Source organism: Natrix helvetica (genome assembly GCF_964273705.1).
Source record: "Natrix helvetica genome assembly, chromosome: 10".
NCBI classification, from domain to species: domain Eukaryota; kingdom Metazoa; phylum Chordata; class Lepidosauria; order Squamata; family Natricidae; genus Natrix; species Natrix helvetica.
In genome coordinates this window covers 4,642,179-4,658,758 of record NC_138561.1, presented here as the reverse complement: position 1 = coordinate 4,658,758, position 16,580 = coordinate 4,642,179, and the positions used below count along the sequence as shown (strand labels likewise).

Below are 16,580 nucleotides of genomic sequence, written 5' to 3'. Positions count from 1 at the left end.
ATTTCATTAGCGCACAGCGGACCCAACACAAATCGGTAAATATTTGAACAACCTAAGGAAGCGTGCACAATATTGTTTTAAGCCAGAGGTCTTCAGACTTGGCAACTTTTAAGACTTGTGGACTTCAACTCCCAGAATTCTCCCTCCAGCCAGAGAGAGACGGAGAGCCGCTCCCCACTCCACCTTTGCAAGGCTGAGAAGCCAGAAGCTCCGCCCCTTCCGCCTCTGATTGGCCTTTCCTTGTTGAACAAAAAAAGCGCCGCCCTTTCCCCCACGCTCCCTCCCGATTGGCTCATGGCTGAAGCTCGCGTTACCGGAAGTGGCTGTTGCCCGGACGACGGGAGGTGGGGGAAGCCGTGGCCCTTTTAACGGACTTGATGGCGGCGGCATCGGCCCCGCGGCGGCCTTCGTTTCTGCTTTGATCCCGGTGAGCAGCGCGGAGACCCGGGCACAGAAGGGCCTCATGGCGCTGTTGAAGATGGGAAGGGGGGGGGTTAGGGGACCTGGCCCACGGGTGTGGCCGCAGGTAGACTGCGCTGGGAGCGGGAGGCTCCATCTCCCGAGTCAAGAAGGGCACGTTTCGATAGGAAAGAGTCGCTGCAGCCCCGATTTGGGGGTGGGGGGTGGGTGTCTGCCTTGTTTTCCCCTTGAGCCCCCCCCCCTTTTAGTGAAATCTGTTTTAAATCTCTGGGCGGCCTAAATTAAATTATATATAATATAATTATCTCTCTATCATAATAGTATAAATTAAATTATATATAATATATCTGTCTACCTACTTATCATAATAATATAAATTAAATTATATAATATATATCTCTATATACCTACCTACATATAATAATATAAATTAAATTCAATTATATATATATACACACACACACCTACCTACCTATATAATAATATAAATTAAATTATATATCTCTTATCTGTCTACCTATATATAATATAAATTAAATTATATTTCAATTTCCAGGGAAGCATTTCAAATGCCCCCCCAAAAAGCTGTGCTGGCTGGAAAATTCTGGGAGTTGAAGTCCACAAGTCTTAAAGTTGCCAAGTTTGGGGACCCCTGTAAATCTAGTTATTTTGTATTAATTTAGCAATGTTTCAAAGCTGCCCCAGGCCTAAAATCGCCTATTTACTTATGTTTGTTTATTTAATCATGTAGCGGCGTTTCAAAGGCTTGGGGGACTGATTTATACTGGTTTATTTCAGTTGATTGTATTCATTTATTTAACAGCATTTCAAGGGGGGGGCGGGCCTGAAGAACTTATGTATTTTAATTTACAAATTTCTTTTTGATTGAGCAGCATTGCAAAGCCGCCTGAGCTTAAAGGGGTTGACTTATTACAGCGGATGCCTTCCTGATGTTTCTTTTATGGCTCTCCTCTGCTGATAAAAAGCCCACAAATAATATAAACATTGGTACAGGATCCCCGTTGGCCCGTCTGGATGACCTCCAAATGGGCAGACTTCACCTCCCAGAATTCCTCGTGCTCATTGCTCCCACTAGTGATATGCTGCCTTTGGTGATATGGGCAACTATGTAAATTTGATAAATAAATTATGGAGATCTTGCATTGCTCAACCCAATGTCACCCCCCTCATTCATGTCTATGGCAATACCGTAAAACAGGGGTGTCAAACTCAAGTCCTGGGGGCTGGATGTGGCCCATGGGGTGCTTAGATCCGGCCCATGGGGCTGCCCTGGAAACAGCACAGGACTGACTCAAGGTGCCTCTGCCAGCGAAAAAATGGAGCTAGGGAGCTATTCATGCTCCATTTTCGCTGGCAGAGGGCTGCAGGAAGCTGTCGCATCTGAAAACGGAGATTGGGAGCCTGTTTTTACTGGCAGAGCACTCGGACTGCCACAGGCACAAGTGACGTTGAGCTGGTCATGTCCACCCAGCCACACACACACCCCCAAGGTCAAACACAATCCTGATGCAACCCTCAATGAAATCGAGTTTGACACCCCTGCCATAAAAGGTTTCCAAAGGAGCAAAATTAACATCTGGGAGGGCGAAAAACGGGCCTCCCGGAAGTTCCAGAAGTCTGGAAACGGGCCCATTTCCAGCTTCTGGAGGCCAGAGGAGGCCGTTTTCGCCCTCCCGGAGGCTCGAGAAAAGCCACCGGAGCCTGGAGAGGGGAAAAACGCCCCCCCCCCCTCCCGCCACCATGGTGCAGGAAGCCAGCTAAGCCATGCCCACCCAGCAACCGGGCAGAGAACTGGTTGCTTAAAATTTTTCAACCCCACCCCTGGGTGTCTGGGATGTGCCCTGGGTTCCGAAAACGAGTCAACCCATATTCCAATCTTTCCTTCATAAACACAGGTACCAAAGCAACAATGGAGGCTTTAGAGGAAGAGAATTTCGGTGTATCCATGTAAGTCTTATTTCTACGCCTTCAAGGCATGCGGTTTCTTTGGGAATGTAAGGAAAGCAACAAGCTGGAGGATTGGGAGTGGCAGCCAAGCCTTGTGATCTTCTATAGGGTGGGATGAAAATTCTGATTCTTTTTTTGGGGGGGAGTGGTGAAGGATGCAAGAGGGAAGGTGGAGCCTCTGGGAACCTGAAACAACCAATTGGGGAAAACTTTGGAATGGGGGATGTAGACGAAACGGGAGGCTTCCCAAGATATTTTGACTAGGAAGAGGGCAGAGAACGGCAACAAAAATGATAAAGGTTCTACAGGCAAAATCATACGATGAGCGGTTGAGGGAGCTGGCTATGTCTAACCCAGGGGATCTGGGCTCTTTCATCCCTTTGCTTCGGCTCCCTGTCGCCTGTAGGCTCCACAATTGGTAGGGCGTTCGGTTAGGACAGGTAGAGGAAAAAGGACGCCACGCTAGGAGGAGACTCTATGGTGGGGGAACTGGACTTCCGGTTGGCTCCAGAATTGAACGGGGGGCTTCCGGTTAGGACCTTTGTGGCTCTTTGAGTGTTTAAGTTTGCCGACCCCTGGTCTGACCTAACAAAGAGAGGGATTGAAGGTGGGGGACATAACTGTCTGTCAGTACTTTTGAGGGGCTGCCCCAAAGAAGAGAGGATTGATTTACTGTCTTAAGACACCAGAGGGCCTGACGATAACAGGCGGAAGATCATTCAAGAGAGATCCAACCTAGAACTAAGGAGAAATTTCTTGGGAGTGAGAAAGATGAGTGGAATGGCTCCCCTCCAGAAGTTGTGGGTGCTCCCTTCCCTGGAGGTTTTTAAGAAGAGATTAGGCAGCCATTTGTCCGAAATGATAACGGGGGATTTTACAGAATGTGCATTTCACCTTCCCTGGCTGCTGAAATCTAAATGGCTCGTCTCTTTATTTCAGCTCGTCGCCCTCCGATGCTGAATTCGATGCTATCGTCGGATATTTGGAAGACATTGTAATGGGTGAGCTGGGCTTTAATGGTTAATACTGCCCTCCAAAGGCTTCCCTCGGTACTCCAGCCTCACAAGGAACAGCTTGTGTTTGATTGACAGGCCGATTGAAATATATACAGTGGGGCAAAAAAGTATTTAGTCAGCGACCAATTGTGCAAGTTCTCCCACTTAAAAAGATGAGAGAGGCCTGTAATTGGCATCATAGGTAGACCTCAACCATGAGAGACAAAATGTAAAAAAAACCCCAAACTATCACATTGGCTGATTTGGAAATAATTTATCGGTTACCAGAATGATGAGAGGATGTCCAGAGACATTTGTCTTCTTCTGGCCCTCCTCTTCACCTGAGGAAGACACTTGAAGTGGAACCCTGATCCTTGCTAGACGGCTGCTTAAATCTACTACTTCCAACTTCATGGAAGATTTCAAACGAATCTTCAGCGTCACTCATTTTAATGTCTGCTAGACGGAGTTGATCTGTGTTTTGTCATTGCGCACATTATCTGGAACAGGGCTCTCCGAAGGACATGCGAAACCTGATGAGATTCCGCGATCTGGCCAGCATTTGGAATGATCTGACAGTCCGCTTCATGTCAATTCACTCCTCCTATGTACCATATTTTTCGCAGTATAAGATGCACCTTTTCCCCACATAAAAGAGGGAGAAAATCTGGGTGCGTCTTATTCACCAAATAAAGCATTTTTGGCCTACCGAAACCCTGCCCACTTTGCAAAAATGGATGCGCAGAGGGTTTGGGAGGCTTGCAAAATGCTCCTAGGGGCTGGGGAGGGGGCAAAAAGGAGTGAAAACCGGGCTGTTTTTGTTCATTTTTGCCCCCTCCCCAGCCCCCAGGAGCACTCTTAAGAGTCTCCCAAAGCTCTGCATGCCCCCCTTTTTCTCCCCCAAAAACGAGGGAGGCCTGCCGAGTGCAAAAACTTTAAAAAAAAATGTACCTCTTCAAAATCATAGTGCGTCTTATACTTCGGTGCCTCTTATACTCTGAAAAATACGGTAAACCATTATGTTAATCATGATAAAGGGAACTACTGTTGTAGGCCTGTCAAGTTCTCTAGCGCAGGGGTGTCAAACCCGAGGGTCACATCAGGATTGTCTTTGATCTCGGGGAGGGGGGGCAGGTTGGGCCTGGCCAGCTCAACATCACTCACGTCGGAGGCGCCTGTGGTGGCCTGTGCACTCTGTAGCAAAAACAGGCTCCTGAGCTCGACGGCCTCCTGTAACTCTCTGCCCACAAAACCGGAGTTTGGGAAGACCCCACACAGCCCTCCCGAATTCAGTTTTCACTGGCAGAGGCACCGCGGGCTGGTCCTTCGCTGTTTCCAGGGCGGCCCCCGCGGGCCAGATCTAAGCACCCCACGGGCCGGATCCAGCCCCCGGGCCTTGAGTTTGACACCCCCCCCCCCTGCTCCAGGGGATAGATGTCCTTTCTCCAGGAGACTTCCAAAAGACTTTAAGGAGATTTGCTTCCAAGAACTCTTTTCCTACCAGAGCCTTCCTAGCTAGTGAAACACGGCAGTGGTTTGCATAGATGGTGCACCCCCCCCTCCTCCCCCGCAAATTGCAGCTGTGCTGTTGTCATGCTTGACCCAGAGCACAATGTGCTGGATGGCAAGTCGAGCGTAGCGGGCCCGAAGAATGGGCTCACTGTCTCTCAGCTAAATAGCCACCTTATTTAACACAATTTTTTTGTGATTTCAGATGATGACTTCCAGCTAATACAAAGAAACTTCATGGACAAATACTACCGAGAGTTTGATGACACAGAGGAGAATAAACTGGTCTACACACCTATCTTTAATGAATATGTAAGTTTGTCGTGGTCTTTTTGGTCCACACGGCTAAGATTCCCCCCTCCCATCCCACCCCCCGAGGTTGGACTGCTGTTTGGCTCATTTATAAAGATACTAAAAGTTCCAACTTGGCAAGAATGCGTATTCTGGTTTCGCTCAAATACAGAGAAATGAATGACTTGGTACAACCAAGTTCCCCAACCTCTTCAGCTTTGCGGACTGTCAGGGGGAAGAGAGGGGATGGTTCCTTGCGTGTGGTGGGCAAGCCCGCGCACAGCTCAATTTGCGGGAGCGGCAGGCAGACGTGGCCCATGCTCATGGGAATAGGGATATGTGCTCATGCTCGCCCGTCACTTCCGTCACCCGGTTCCGAAATGCTTTTTTCAGTGCCGTAACTTTGGAACGGTCAGTAAATAAACTTGTAAGTCGAGGACTACCTATACAATTAATGTTAGGATGTTAAATGAGGAGGAATAGTTCCTTTTTTAAAAAAAGAAAGAGAGAGCAATGTATGGCCTATCTCCAAATCCTATGTACAAAATCCCCAGGATTTATTACCTGCAGAAATGTTTCTCCCTCCATCGCAAGGTGAGATTCTTTTTCTATCCTGCCAGCTAGGCCTTTGCTTCCCTAATTCCTTAACTTGCTTAAAGAGGTGGAGATTATATCTGATCTGATCTCAGAAAGCCTAAGCAAGGTTCGACACGGGTAACATTTGTTTGCAACATTACCAGGAGATCCCAAGAGCTGTGGATTTGTCCAGCTTACTGTTGCCAAGAAGACAATCTAGATCTGTGATCGCGAACCTATGGCGTGCGTGCCACAGGTGGCATGCCGAGCCCTCTCTGCGAGCACATGAGCCATCGTCCCACCTCAGTTCCACCGCATATGTGCATGCGCCTCCCTCTGGCCCGCTGGTTTTCGGGTCTTTGCTGTGCAGGATATGCGGGGGGTCACGTGTGCATGCGTGGGGAGTGGGCATACATTGCATTATGGGTGTGGGCACACTTTTGGCACCCAACGATAAAAAGGTTAGTCATCACTGATCTAGATTGTCCTTAGATATCAAAGAGCTGGCCCGAACTTGACTTTAATCTACTTCCCGTTCTACTGGCATTTAGTACACCTGCTTGTACCTTTTACCACCCTTCTTATGTGTTCTCAATTGCTGAATCGTTGAAAAAGAAAGTGCATTAAACGTGGCATCCTAATTATCGGACAATTGTACCTATAATAGCAAATTCAGAGAGCAGAAGGTTTATTTTTGCCACAGATCCATTAAAACGTTCAGCCATAAGAGAGACTGTACATCAGAATTGTACCCTCTGAATTATCCCCCGGGTTACCTTTAGCTTCTCAGTGGTTACCTGTTGGGTTACCGTTCCGGGAATTGAAGTCCAGGTATTTTCAAATGGCCAGGATTGAGAAACAGAGTTTTAATTACTTTAACCTGGTTTACGGCTGCCAGGTGTGTATGCCATTCACAATTGGAACGGCTTATAAATGCAAGAAGGAGGTAATAAATAAAACTTTCTCATTTTAGATCTGCTTAGTCGAAAAATACATTGAAGCGAAACTCTTGGACAGGATTCCTGGTTTCAACATGTCGGCCTTTACCTTGTCTTTGCAGTAAGTCGTGTTTCTGTCTTGTTTTTTTGTGTTTAAAGTTGGTTGAGTTCTTTATTGTTCTGACATCTTCCTCTGTATATGTTTGTGTGTGTGTGTGTGTGTGTGTATGTATGTGTTTGTATGTGTATGTATGTGTGTGTGTGTGTATGTATATATGTTGTATTTGTGCTGATAAATAAATAAAGGGAGACTAGTATAGATCTATTTCAAGCTATTTAGCTCTCATCAGCTAGCCATACCCTAGGATTGAACTGCTGGCAGTGGGCAGAATCAGCCTGCAGTACTAAACTCTAAACACTGCAAACTATGGATGGATGGATGGATGGATGGATGGATGGATGGATGGATGGATGGAAGGAAGGAAGGAAGGAAGGAAGGAAGGAAGGAAGGAAGGAAGGAAGGAAGGAAGGAAAAAAAGACGTTAAGACTCTAGAAAAAGTGCAGAGAAAAGCAACCAGGATGATTAGTGAACTGGACGCTAAAACATACGATGAACGTTTGCAGGAACTGGGCATGGCTAGTCTAGTGAAGAGAAGGACCAGGGGAGACAGGATAGCAGTCTTCCAATATTTGAGGGGTTGCCACAGAGAGGAGGGGGTCAAGCTATTCTCCAAAGCACCCAAAGGCCAGACAAGGAATCATGGATGGAAACTTACCAAGGAGAGATTCAACCTAGAAATAAGGAGACATTTCCTGGCAGTGAGAACAATCAACCAGTGGAACAGAAGTTGCCTTTGGAAGTTGTGGGAGCTTCATCACTGGAGGCTTTCAAGAAGAGACTGGATTGTCATCTGTCAGAAATAGTGGGGGGGGGGGGTGTATTAGATGACCTACAAGGTCCCTTCCAACTCTGTTAATCTGTTGAAGGAAGGAAGGGCAAATAGCAAAAGCACTTAGACAAGGTGCTTCACAGCCCTATCTAAGCGGTTTACAGAGTCAGCCTATTTGCCCCCAACAATCTGGCTCCTCATTTGACCCACCTTGGAAGGACGGAAGGCTGAGTCAACCTTGAGCCTGGTGGGATTCGATCTGACAAATTGCAGGCAGTCAGCAGAAGCAGCCTGCATGCTAACCACTGCACCACCGTGCCTCATAAATAGGGCAAAACCCGCTTAACAAATGTCTCTCAGCAACAGAGATTTTGGGCTCAGTGGTGGCCATAAGTCGAGGGCTATCTGTGTTGGAATCTCTATAGTCTTTTTTGCTCCCAACCTCTGGTCCGGGACCAACTGGTGGGCTGTGAGGTGTTTGCAACTGGGCCGCAGAAACCAGGCGAGCGCATGCACATCCCCACTTTCACGCCATAGCTGCATGCATGCACACTCTAGTGGTGGGCTTCAATTTATTTTATTACTACGCTCTTGCACATTTGCGCGATGCTCCTGCACATGCCAGAAGCTTCCGGGTGGGTGGGTGGGTGGAGCCTCCCACCACTACCGGTTCGCCGGATCCAGGGCAAACCGGCAGAAACCCCAAAATAACACACTCTGTTTGTGTGAGCGGCTGCACAAATTATCGCACAAATTTCTTGCAGACAGCTGGTCATTTGCATTCTTTTAGTGAGCCGTTAAGGTCACCTGCAGGTTTATGTCACACACACATAAACCTTGCTGGCCACACTCATATGGAACCGTCCCCCCCCTTCCGCCAGTCCACTAAGGCGGAAAGCGGAACTCTCCCCTAGAACAAGGGTCTCTAACCTTGGCAACTTTAAGCCTTGGCGGACTTCAACTCCCATTCAATTCTGGGAGTTGAAGTCTGCCAGGCTTAAAGTTGCTAAGGTTAGAGACCCCCGCCCTAGAACTTCGTCCTGTAGTAAATTCACTTTCCAGAACTAATAGTAAAAAAAGTGGTAGAGACGTTTTGGAGAGAAGAAGCTGCAAGTCGATGGATGGGGGGAATGTGCAGCAGCCGGAGATGCTCGATTCACTTCTTAAAAGGTTCCCCAGGCCCTTGGCAGGTGGCGCCTGGCTAGGGGGCTAATCCTTCCCTCTTAAGTAGGGGATTGCATTCCTAAGCCCCATATGGACAGGGGGATTGCCTGTCTCCCTGCTACGAGTTCAGAGAGTCTCCCACGAGCAAGAGCTGCATTAAGGGATCAGCCAAAGCAGCGATTCCTAATTGCTTGGCACCGAACACGGCAACGTTAAGAACCAATCTCAAGACAGAACCCTTAAGCAGGAATTCCATTTCACACCGAGGTTTGAACTTAATGCAATTTGCCGATGGCTTTGGGGTTACATTCTCCCTTGGAGGAAGTGCAAAGAACATTGGGCAGCCGGTCCTCTGATGATGCTGATTGTCCTCCCTTTTTAGATTAGATCAAAGCTAATATCAGTGTAGGGACACGGTGGCTCAGTGAGTAAGGCAGTGAGCTTGTCAGTCAGAAAGGTCAGCCGTTCGAATCCCTAGCGCCGCATAACGGGGTGAGCTCCCGTGACTTGTCCTGGCTTCTGCCTACCTAGCAGTTCGAAAGCAGGTAAAAAATGCAAGTAGAAAAATAGGGACCACCTTTGGTGGGAAGGGAACAGCATTCCATGCGCCTTCGGCATTGAGTCATGCTGGCCACATGACCACGGAGACGTCTTCGGACAGTGCCGTCTCTTTGGCTTTGAAACAGAGATGAGCACCGCCCCCTAGAGTCGGGAACGACTAGCACGTATATGTGGGGAACCTTTACCTTAATGTTAGTGTTTTCATTTTGATTTATGAAATTCCTTTTGTTTGCCTTAATTTCTTCTTTTTTCCTTTTTTTGTGGGTGTGGCCTTTTTCCTTATTGTCTAATTCTTCATTATAGTAATGATGTAATCCTTAGGGTTCTACAGTATAATACTTTTTCAGGGATTATTGGAAATATTCTAAGTACCGTATTTATCGGCGTATAACACGCACTTTCCCCCCCGAAAAATAGGGGGCAAATTATGTATGCGTGTTATACGCCGATATACGCCAGGCGATATACGCCAGGCACACAGAAAAGGATCGCGGAGCGCTTCACCCCAAAAGCAGCTGCTTTTCTGTGCGCCTGGCGTTTAAAACATCCGGCTATCTATCTAAACGGCAGGCACACAGAAAAGGATCGCGGAGCGCTTCGCCCCAACAGCAGCCGTTTAGATAGATAGCCGGATGTTTTAAACGCCAGGCGCACAGAAAAGCAGCTGCTGTTGGGGCGAAGCGCTCCGCGATCCTTTTCTGTGCGCCTGGCGTTTAGATAGATAGCCGGATGTTTTAAACGCCAGGCGCACAGAAAAGGATTGCGGAGCGCTTCGCCCCAAAAGCAGCTGCTTTTCTGTGCGCCTGGTGTTTAAAACATCCGGCTATCTATCTAAACGCCAGGCGCACAGAAAAGGATCGCGGAGCGCTACTCAGCGGGGTGTGGGCGAGAGGAGGAGAGAATGGATGAGCCGTCTCTCCTCTCCCCGACACCCGACTAAAACGCTTTCTTTCGCCCGCAGAAGAGCTCGGGCGGGCGAAAGGAAGCGCTTTAGACAGCGGGGGTGTGGGTGAGAGGAGGAGAGAATGGATGAGCCGTCTCTCCTCTCCCCGGACTCCCGACTAAAAGTTAATAAAAAAAGGAAGGACGGAAGGATGGAACTGGAAGGGAGGCAGGGAAGGAGGGAGGGAGAAAGGAAGGATAAGAGGATAGGGAAAGAGGAAAGAAGGCAGGCAGGCAGAAGGGAGGGAGGTGCAAGGAAGGAAGGAAGCATAGATAAGCAGGAGGGAAAGAAGGCAGGCAGGCAGGAGGAAAGAGGAAGGAGGGAACTGGAAGGGAGGCAGGAAGGAAGGGAAGGAGGAAGGGAGGGTGGAAGATAGTAGCAGTGAAAGCAGCAGTGTTCATAGTTGCTTTTACTGTCCTTTTACATTATTTACCTTATAAGTGGTAATAATATTAATAAAAAAAAGTTCTGAGCTACCCTTATTTTGCTTCAAAGTTCTTTATTTGAAATTTAAATTTTTTTCCTGAAATTTCCCTCTTAAAATGAAGGTGCGTGTTATACGCCTGTGCGTGTTATACGCCGATAAATACGGTAACCCTATCATTTTCTGCACAATCACATTTATGGAAGGAGTAACAGGTAGCCATTGCTTAAGAGTCTCCTGTTAGCGACCATTCAAACTTACAGTGACGCTGAAAAAGTAACTTCATGACCACTCCTCACACTTATGACCATTGCAACATCCTGTAGTCATGTGATCACCGTTTGCATGCTTCACAGCTGGCTTCCGACGAGCAGAGCAAGTGGAGAAGCTGGCAGTGAAACCGCAGTCATGGCCACATGACGTTTCACTTAACGACCGTTAATGGCACTCATCAACCAAGTTGCCTGACCCAGCTGTGGCCGTTAAGCAAGGACTACCTGTAGTGTTTTTCCTCTTCACTTCTCCTTTACATTCTCGAATACCTTTTCTATATTAATCACCTATCCGAATCCGTCACTTGCAGGCAGCACAAGGATGAAATAGCTGGAGACATTTTTGATATGCTTCTCACATTCACTGACTTTCTGGCATTTAAAGAGATGTTCCTGGATTACAGAGCTGTAAGTATTTCAGAGCTGGGCTGGGGGGGGGGGGGAGTGCTGAACACCAGTATGCTGGTCCCTCTGACCTGGGGTAATGTTTTCCCATTAACAGTGGTTCTCCGGGGTCATGGGAAGAGAAGTGCCTCAGATAGAAAGTCCCTACAGAGAGTGGTAAGGACAGCGGAGAAGATTATTCCCATTATTCAGAATACTGCTTATAAGCACTATGTGCTTAGACCTCAAAGCATTGTCAGAGACCCCACACATACCCACTTCATGGTCTGTTTCTGTTGCTCCCCTCTGGGAAGAGGTTTCAAAGTATTTCTAGCAGGACTACCAGACTCTAGGAGATTTGTTCCCTGGGCCATCCATCTGCCTGGTAAACTCGCAAGATTCGTTTCTCTTGCCGTGCATGTATACATCCAAACTACACTATGTTGTTTCTCTGTGTCATACAATATATGTAGGTATATTCATAATTTTGAACTTATTTATTTATTTTATCATGTTTACGTAGTGTATATTGGAGGTGGAGACCCTTTGAGAGCTGCATGCAATGAAATTTCATTTCAGTGCGTGCCGATAAGTGTACATTCAAAGCGACACTAACGTCGTTACTCTATCCTATAAGAAAGAGCAGCTGTGTAGGGGACCAGTGAGCCCTTAGAAACCCCTGTGATGCCCTCCAGCCTTCCTCCCAGCAGTGTCTGATCACGAAAACCCTCGCTTTTCATGGTGGTTAAAATATTCTACATTTTTACAGGAGGGGTTACATGGCCTTATGATTTCTACTCCAGAGTTCGAGAGAAAATAAAAATGCTTCCCTTTTTTCCTCTCTACCAGTCCAGGGGTCGGCAACATTAAACACTCAAAAGAGTGTTCTAAAGGTCCTAACCGGAAGCCCCCCCCCCCCCCCGGTTCAATTCTGGAGCCGACAGGAAGTCCAGTTCCCCCACCATAGAGTCTCCTCCTAGCATGGCGTCCTTTTTCCTCTACCTGTCCTAACCAAAAGCCCTATCAATTGTGGAGCTGACGCACTACAGGCATGAACCCCACATTTTGCAAGCTTTTTTCGCCCTCCCCAGGCTCCAGAGGCTTTATAGGAGCCTGAGGAGGGGGGAAACAGCCTCCCCCGTCCCCCTGGAAGCCCTCTGGAGGCGTCAGGGACCTTCAGGAGGCTTCCCTGAAGCCTCCGAAGCAATCAAAACGACCCTCTGAGCAAACCGGAAGTCACTTCCGGTTTGCTCGGAGGGTCGTTTTAAGCGCTCCAAAGGCTTCAGGGACCATCAAGAGGCTTCCATGAAGCCTTTGGAGCGCTCAAAACAACCCTCCAAGCAAACTGGAAGTCCGTTCCCAAACTTCCGGTTTGCCCGTAGGGCCGTTTTTTTGCACTCCGGAGGCTTCAGGGAAGCTCATGAAGCCTCCGGGGGGGGGGGGGGGGCGTGGGAGGCTCTTTTCACCCTCCCCAGGCTCCTATAAAGCCTCTGGAGCCTGGGGAGGGAGAAAAATGGCTTTAAAAAAGGGTGAAGTCAGCTGGCCAGCGTGCGCATGTGCGCTGGCCAGCTGACAGGGCAGCACCTCATGTGCCCTGACAAATGGCTCCGCATGCCACCTGTGGCACGCGTGCCATAGGTTCACCATCACTGCCATAGAGTCTCCTACTGGTGCGCTGTGCTTTCCCCCCACCCTCCCAACTGGAAGCTCCTCTCAAAATTGTGGCGCTGACCGGTGACAGGGAGCCACAGCAGAGGGATCCGGAGCCAGGGGTTGTTGACCCCTGTACTTTACAAATGCCCCCCTGAACTGAAGTGTACGTCAACTCGTAAAGCATTTCCATGTCTGTTATCAAGTTGCCATGTGAGGAAAGGGGGGAGCGCATTCCACGCATACTTTGGGCTAGAGTCGGATCTCAGATTACCATAGAAGGCTTGTGAAGCACGGAATTCTGCAGCCTGCTGGAGCACCCCGCTGGATACTGTGATTTATGACACAGACTGAAGGAAGGGGAGGAACAGGAGCAAAGTTCAGCCGTAACTTACATGAGGTCAGATCTGACTCTGCTTGGGTATTGCCGAAACATTGTTCCTAATAAATGACTGGATTTCTTTTGAAACTTGGCTAGAGACTCTTGAATTAATTAGGGCATCTTTCGGGAACCTGACACTGGTTTTTTGTGTCCCACTCTAGGAGAAAGAAGGACGAGGACTGGACCTTAGTGCCGGGTTGGTGGTCACCCCTTTAAACAAGCCCTCCCGGTCACCCCCCCAGAACAGCCTGTGGCATTAGTGTTGGGCTCCAGAGGAGGCCTGTTGGGGTGCCTCCAACACGAAAGAGAGGAATGAGGGAACGCAGCATGCCTGATCTTCTCTTCGGCTCCTTGTATGGATGGCTCCTCCTCCACCATCTTTCCACCAGAGGACTGGGGCTCCTGCGCTTCCCGCCCAACCGGATTTTACATTGCGGAGATCAACCTGCAGCCGTTTCTCTGAGGACATCCTAAACTCTTTTTTTTCTCTCTTGGTGGGGACAATGGTCATGGAAGACTAGTGTCGGGTGTGAGGGGGCCGTCTCTATAGCCCCCCCCCCTCGCCCCCGAGTTTCACAACCGCAGGACCGCTGGCAAACTCTCTTTGTGTGTGTGTGGGCTGTGAATGAAACACGTTGGCTTAGCAGGTGATAACGCAATTTGGGTGCTTTCTCTCGGTGTTCGATACAAATGTTGTTGTTTTTTGTATATGTAGCATGAAAGCGTTCTCCACGGATGGTGAACTTGAGTCCTTCTCCACTCAGCAGACCTTTTTCTCTCCGCGTTGAGGGCTTTCCCCCCTTTCTTCCTCAGAGGCCATGATATTTTTCAAATGCACATTTCATCCGTTCTAGGAAAACTACCACGCAGTGTCCATGCTCTGATCCGTAGCTCGTAATCTAAGGATACAGCCATGTCCTACAAGGAACCCAGCTGTTGGGACTTCCTCAGAACATTTCTGGTTCCTTCAGTTGAATTCTTGTTTGCAAAGTCTCGGAGCCAAATCAAGTGTCCAGTGATGTGAATTGTCCACCCACAGCTGCTGTAGCTCCTTCTCCAAGTTCTTTTTTTACCCCTGCTTAAGTTTGTCTCCCACCTGCTGGGAAGAAGGGACCAGTTATAGCCATCTCGAGTGCCATCCAGCAGGACCACCAGCCATGGTCAGTAGGCAGCAGTTCTTTACGCTCTCCCTTGGCAGGAACCTGGGTATATTCACCTGCGACCCCTCGGTGGGGCTGAGATGTTTTCTAGGTGCCGCTTGGGTAGGGAAGATCATCAGGAACCCCCTGAAAACAATATTTTAAGACTGGAGAGGCTAAAAAAGAACACAGTGTTTCTTAAAAGCAATTGCAATATTTACGGTTGACGCAGTGTTTCCATTGTAAATTTTCATTTCTCTTAACGTTCTCAGCCTGGAGATTTTTGAGATCTTTATCCGGAAGCCCATTCCTGCTTTGCAAAAGAGATTCGTTCTAACTTTTCGGCCATTCTTGCAGGTTTCCTGCTCGCAGAATGGAAAAAGGTAGGGGGCATGACCGAGATTTGAATGGTTGCAGGCGATGCGTTATCCAAACAGGCCTAGTCAAGAAATATTTACTCAGTATTTAACCTTGGCACCGTTTTGATTTTGATTCCCCCCCCCCCCCCCCCCCCCAAAAGCCCAGTCTCTTCCCATCCGTAACAACCGGTACTTTGGCTAACAAGGATAAGACTGCAGGATCCTATCCGGAATTTCTCTCTCCTTTTTTTTTTCATTTTGCCATCATTGCCAATTTAATTTGGAAGGCACTAGGTTTCGGCATCCCAGGGGCCAGAGTTACATTGAGAATCGCAACAAGGAAAATGTTTGTTTTCCGTAGTTGAAATGGAATTTCAGTTGTATTAGATTGGGGGCTCTCCAATTTTGGCAGCTTTAAGCTTGGCGGACTTCAACTCCCAGAATTCCCCGCCAAGCCTAAAGTTGTCAAAATTGGAGACCCCGGCTTAGATACTTGGATAACAGATGGGCTAGAATTAGAAGCCAACACAGGGACACCAGGTCCAAAAGGATGAGTGAAGTGTGCCGGATTCAGTGCTATAGGCTACCTGTGGGGTAGTTGTGGGTTTTTTTGAAGATACTCCCTGTAGTAAAGGGATAGTCTTGGCAAGACCTTGGAGCATTGCATCGAAAACATTACGGAGGAAACCTCCGCCTTCCAGAATCTTGGGGGGCATGGAAGCCATGGTGGCATGTATTTGCTTCGTGCTTTGCTTCGTGCTAATAATAAAATCTGTCTGCTTGATTTAAAAAAAAAAAAAGATATCCTGTGGAATGTGGCCAATAAATTATTCCCACAGGTTGAAGACGATTCTGTGTGTGTGTGTGTGTACAGATTTTAAAAAAAACGATGTTTGTTTTTTTAAAATAAACTTTTAAAGTCATTTATTCAATGGCTCTTGCCGTTTGATACGCCCTTCTTCGTTTCCCCTTCGCCAGATTCCTGATCTTAACCAATGAAGCATGTAAGCATGGGTCTCTATTTTTATTTTGCTCTGTGCTTTGACTCTGAAGTAGCGCCTCTAAATCTTTTGTCAGTACTTAAAATTGTCCAAGGCGAAGCAAGCAATGGATGGAAACTAATCAAGGGGAGAAGCAACCCGGAATTAAGGAGAAACTTCCTAACAGGGAGGACAATTCAACAGTGGAACTGCTTGCCTCCAGAAATTGTGGGCGCTCCATCAATGGAGGTTTTTAAGAAGAGCCTGGACAGCTATTTGTCTGAAATGGTAGAGGGGTGTGTGCTCGAGCAGGGGGTAGGACTAGAAGACCTCCAAGGTCCCTTCCAACTCTCCATTATTCTGTTAAAGAAAAGACATCCCTGCTGATGGGGAGAGCAAAGCAGGTCTCCAAAAGGAGTCTCCGACCCCTAGTCTCCTTTGCGGCTTGTTTGTTCCGTTTCCATAGCAGGATGGTGGAGGTGGCTGCTGATAATTCCCCTCGGACCTGAGGTGGAATTAATGAAGGAAAGAGTTGTGGGAACCAGAGAGCAGGATCACAATTTGGCTTTCGGTGTGATTCCAAATGTATCCACCCCCAAGGGTCTCGCTCCTAGCCCAGTAGTGCCTGGAAGGAAAAAAATATTTGGCACCCTGATACAAGGAAAGGATGACCAAACTGCAATAAACAACTTGAATAGTTAAATCTCTCGGCATGTTTGAGACACATTAACTCT

At 48.0% G+C, this 16,580-nt stretch overlaps 1 protein-coding gene across 1 annotated transcript; it reads left to right on the top strand.

The window, feature by feature from the left end:
• The first annotated feature begins 288 nt into the window (after positions 1-288).
• Positions 289-15,789, top strand: ARL2BP (ARF like GTPase 2 binding protein). The gene is made up of 7 exons (XM_081963060.1): positions 289-427; positions 2,337-2,388; positions 3,328-3,389; positions 5,098-5,204; positions 6,733-6,818; positions 11,264-11,360; positions 13,530-15,789. Exons 2-7 carry the CDS (start codon positions 2,351-2,353, stop codon positions 13,626-13,628), a joined length of 489 nt encoding a protein of 162 aa, XP_081819186.1. The 5' UTR covers positions 289-427; positions 2,337-2,350; the 3' UTR covers positions 13,629-15,789.
• The last annotated feature ends 791 nt before the right edge of the window (positions 15,790-16,580 follow it).

Excerpts from the sequence above, each read along its gene's own strand:
- ARL2BP (XM_081963060.1), top strand. The coding sequence starts at position 2,351 with ATGGAGGCTTTAGAGGAAGAGAATTTCGGTGTATCCAT. Across the intron at positions 2,389-3,327 it reads GAGAATTTCGGTGTATCCAT|CTCGTCGCCCTCCGATGCTG; the intron begins GTAAGTCTTATT and ends TCTTTATTTCAG. Across the intron at positions 3,390-5,097 it reads TTTGGAAGACATTGTAATGG|ATGATGACTTCCAGCTAATA; the intron begins GTGAGCTGGGCT and ends TTGTGATTTCAG.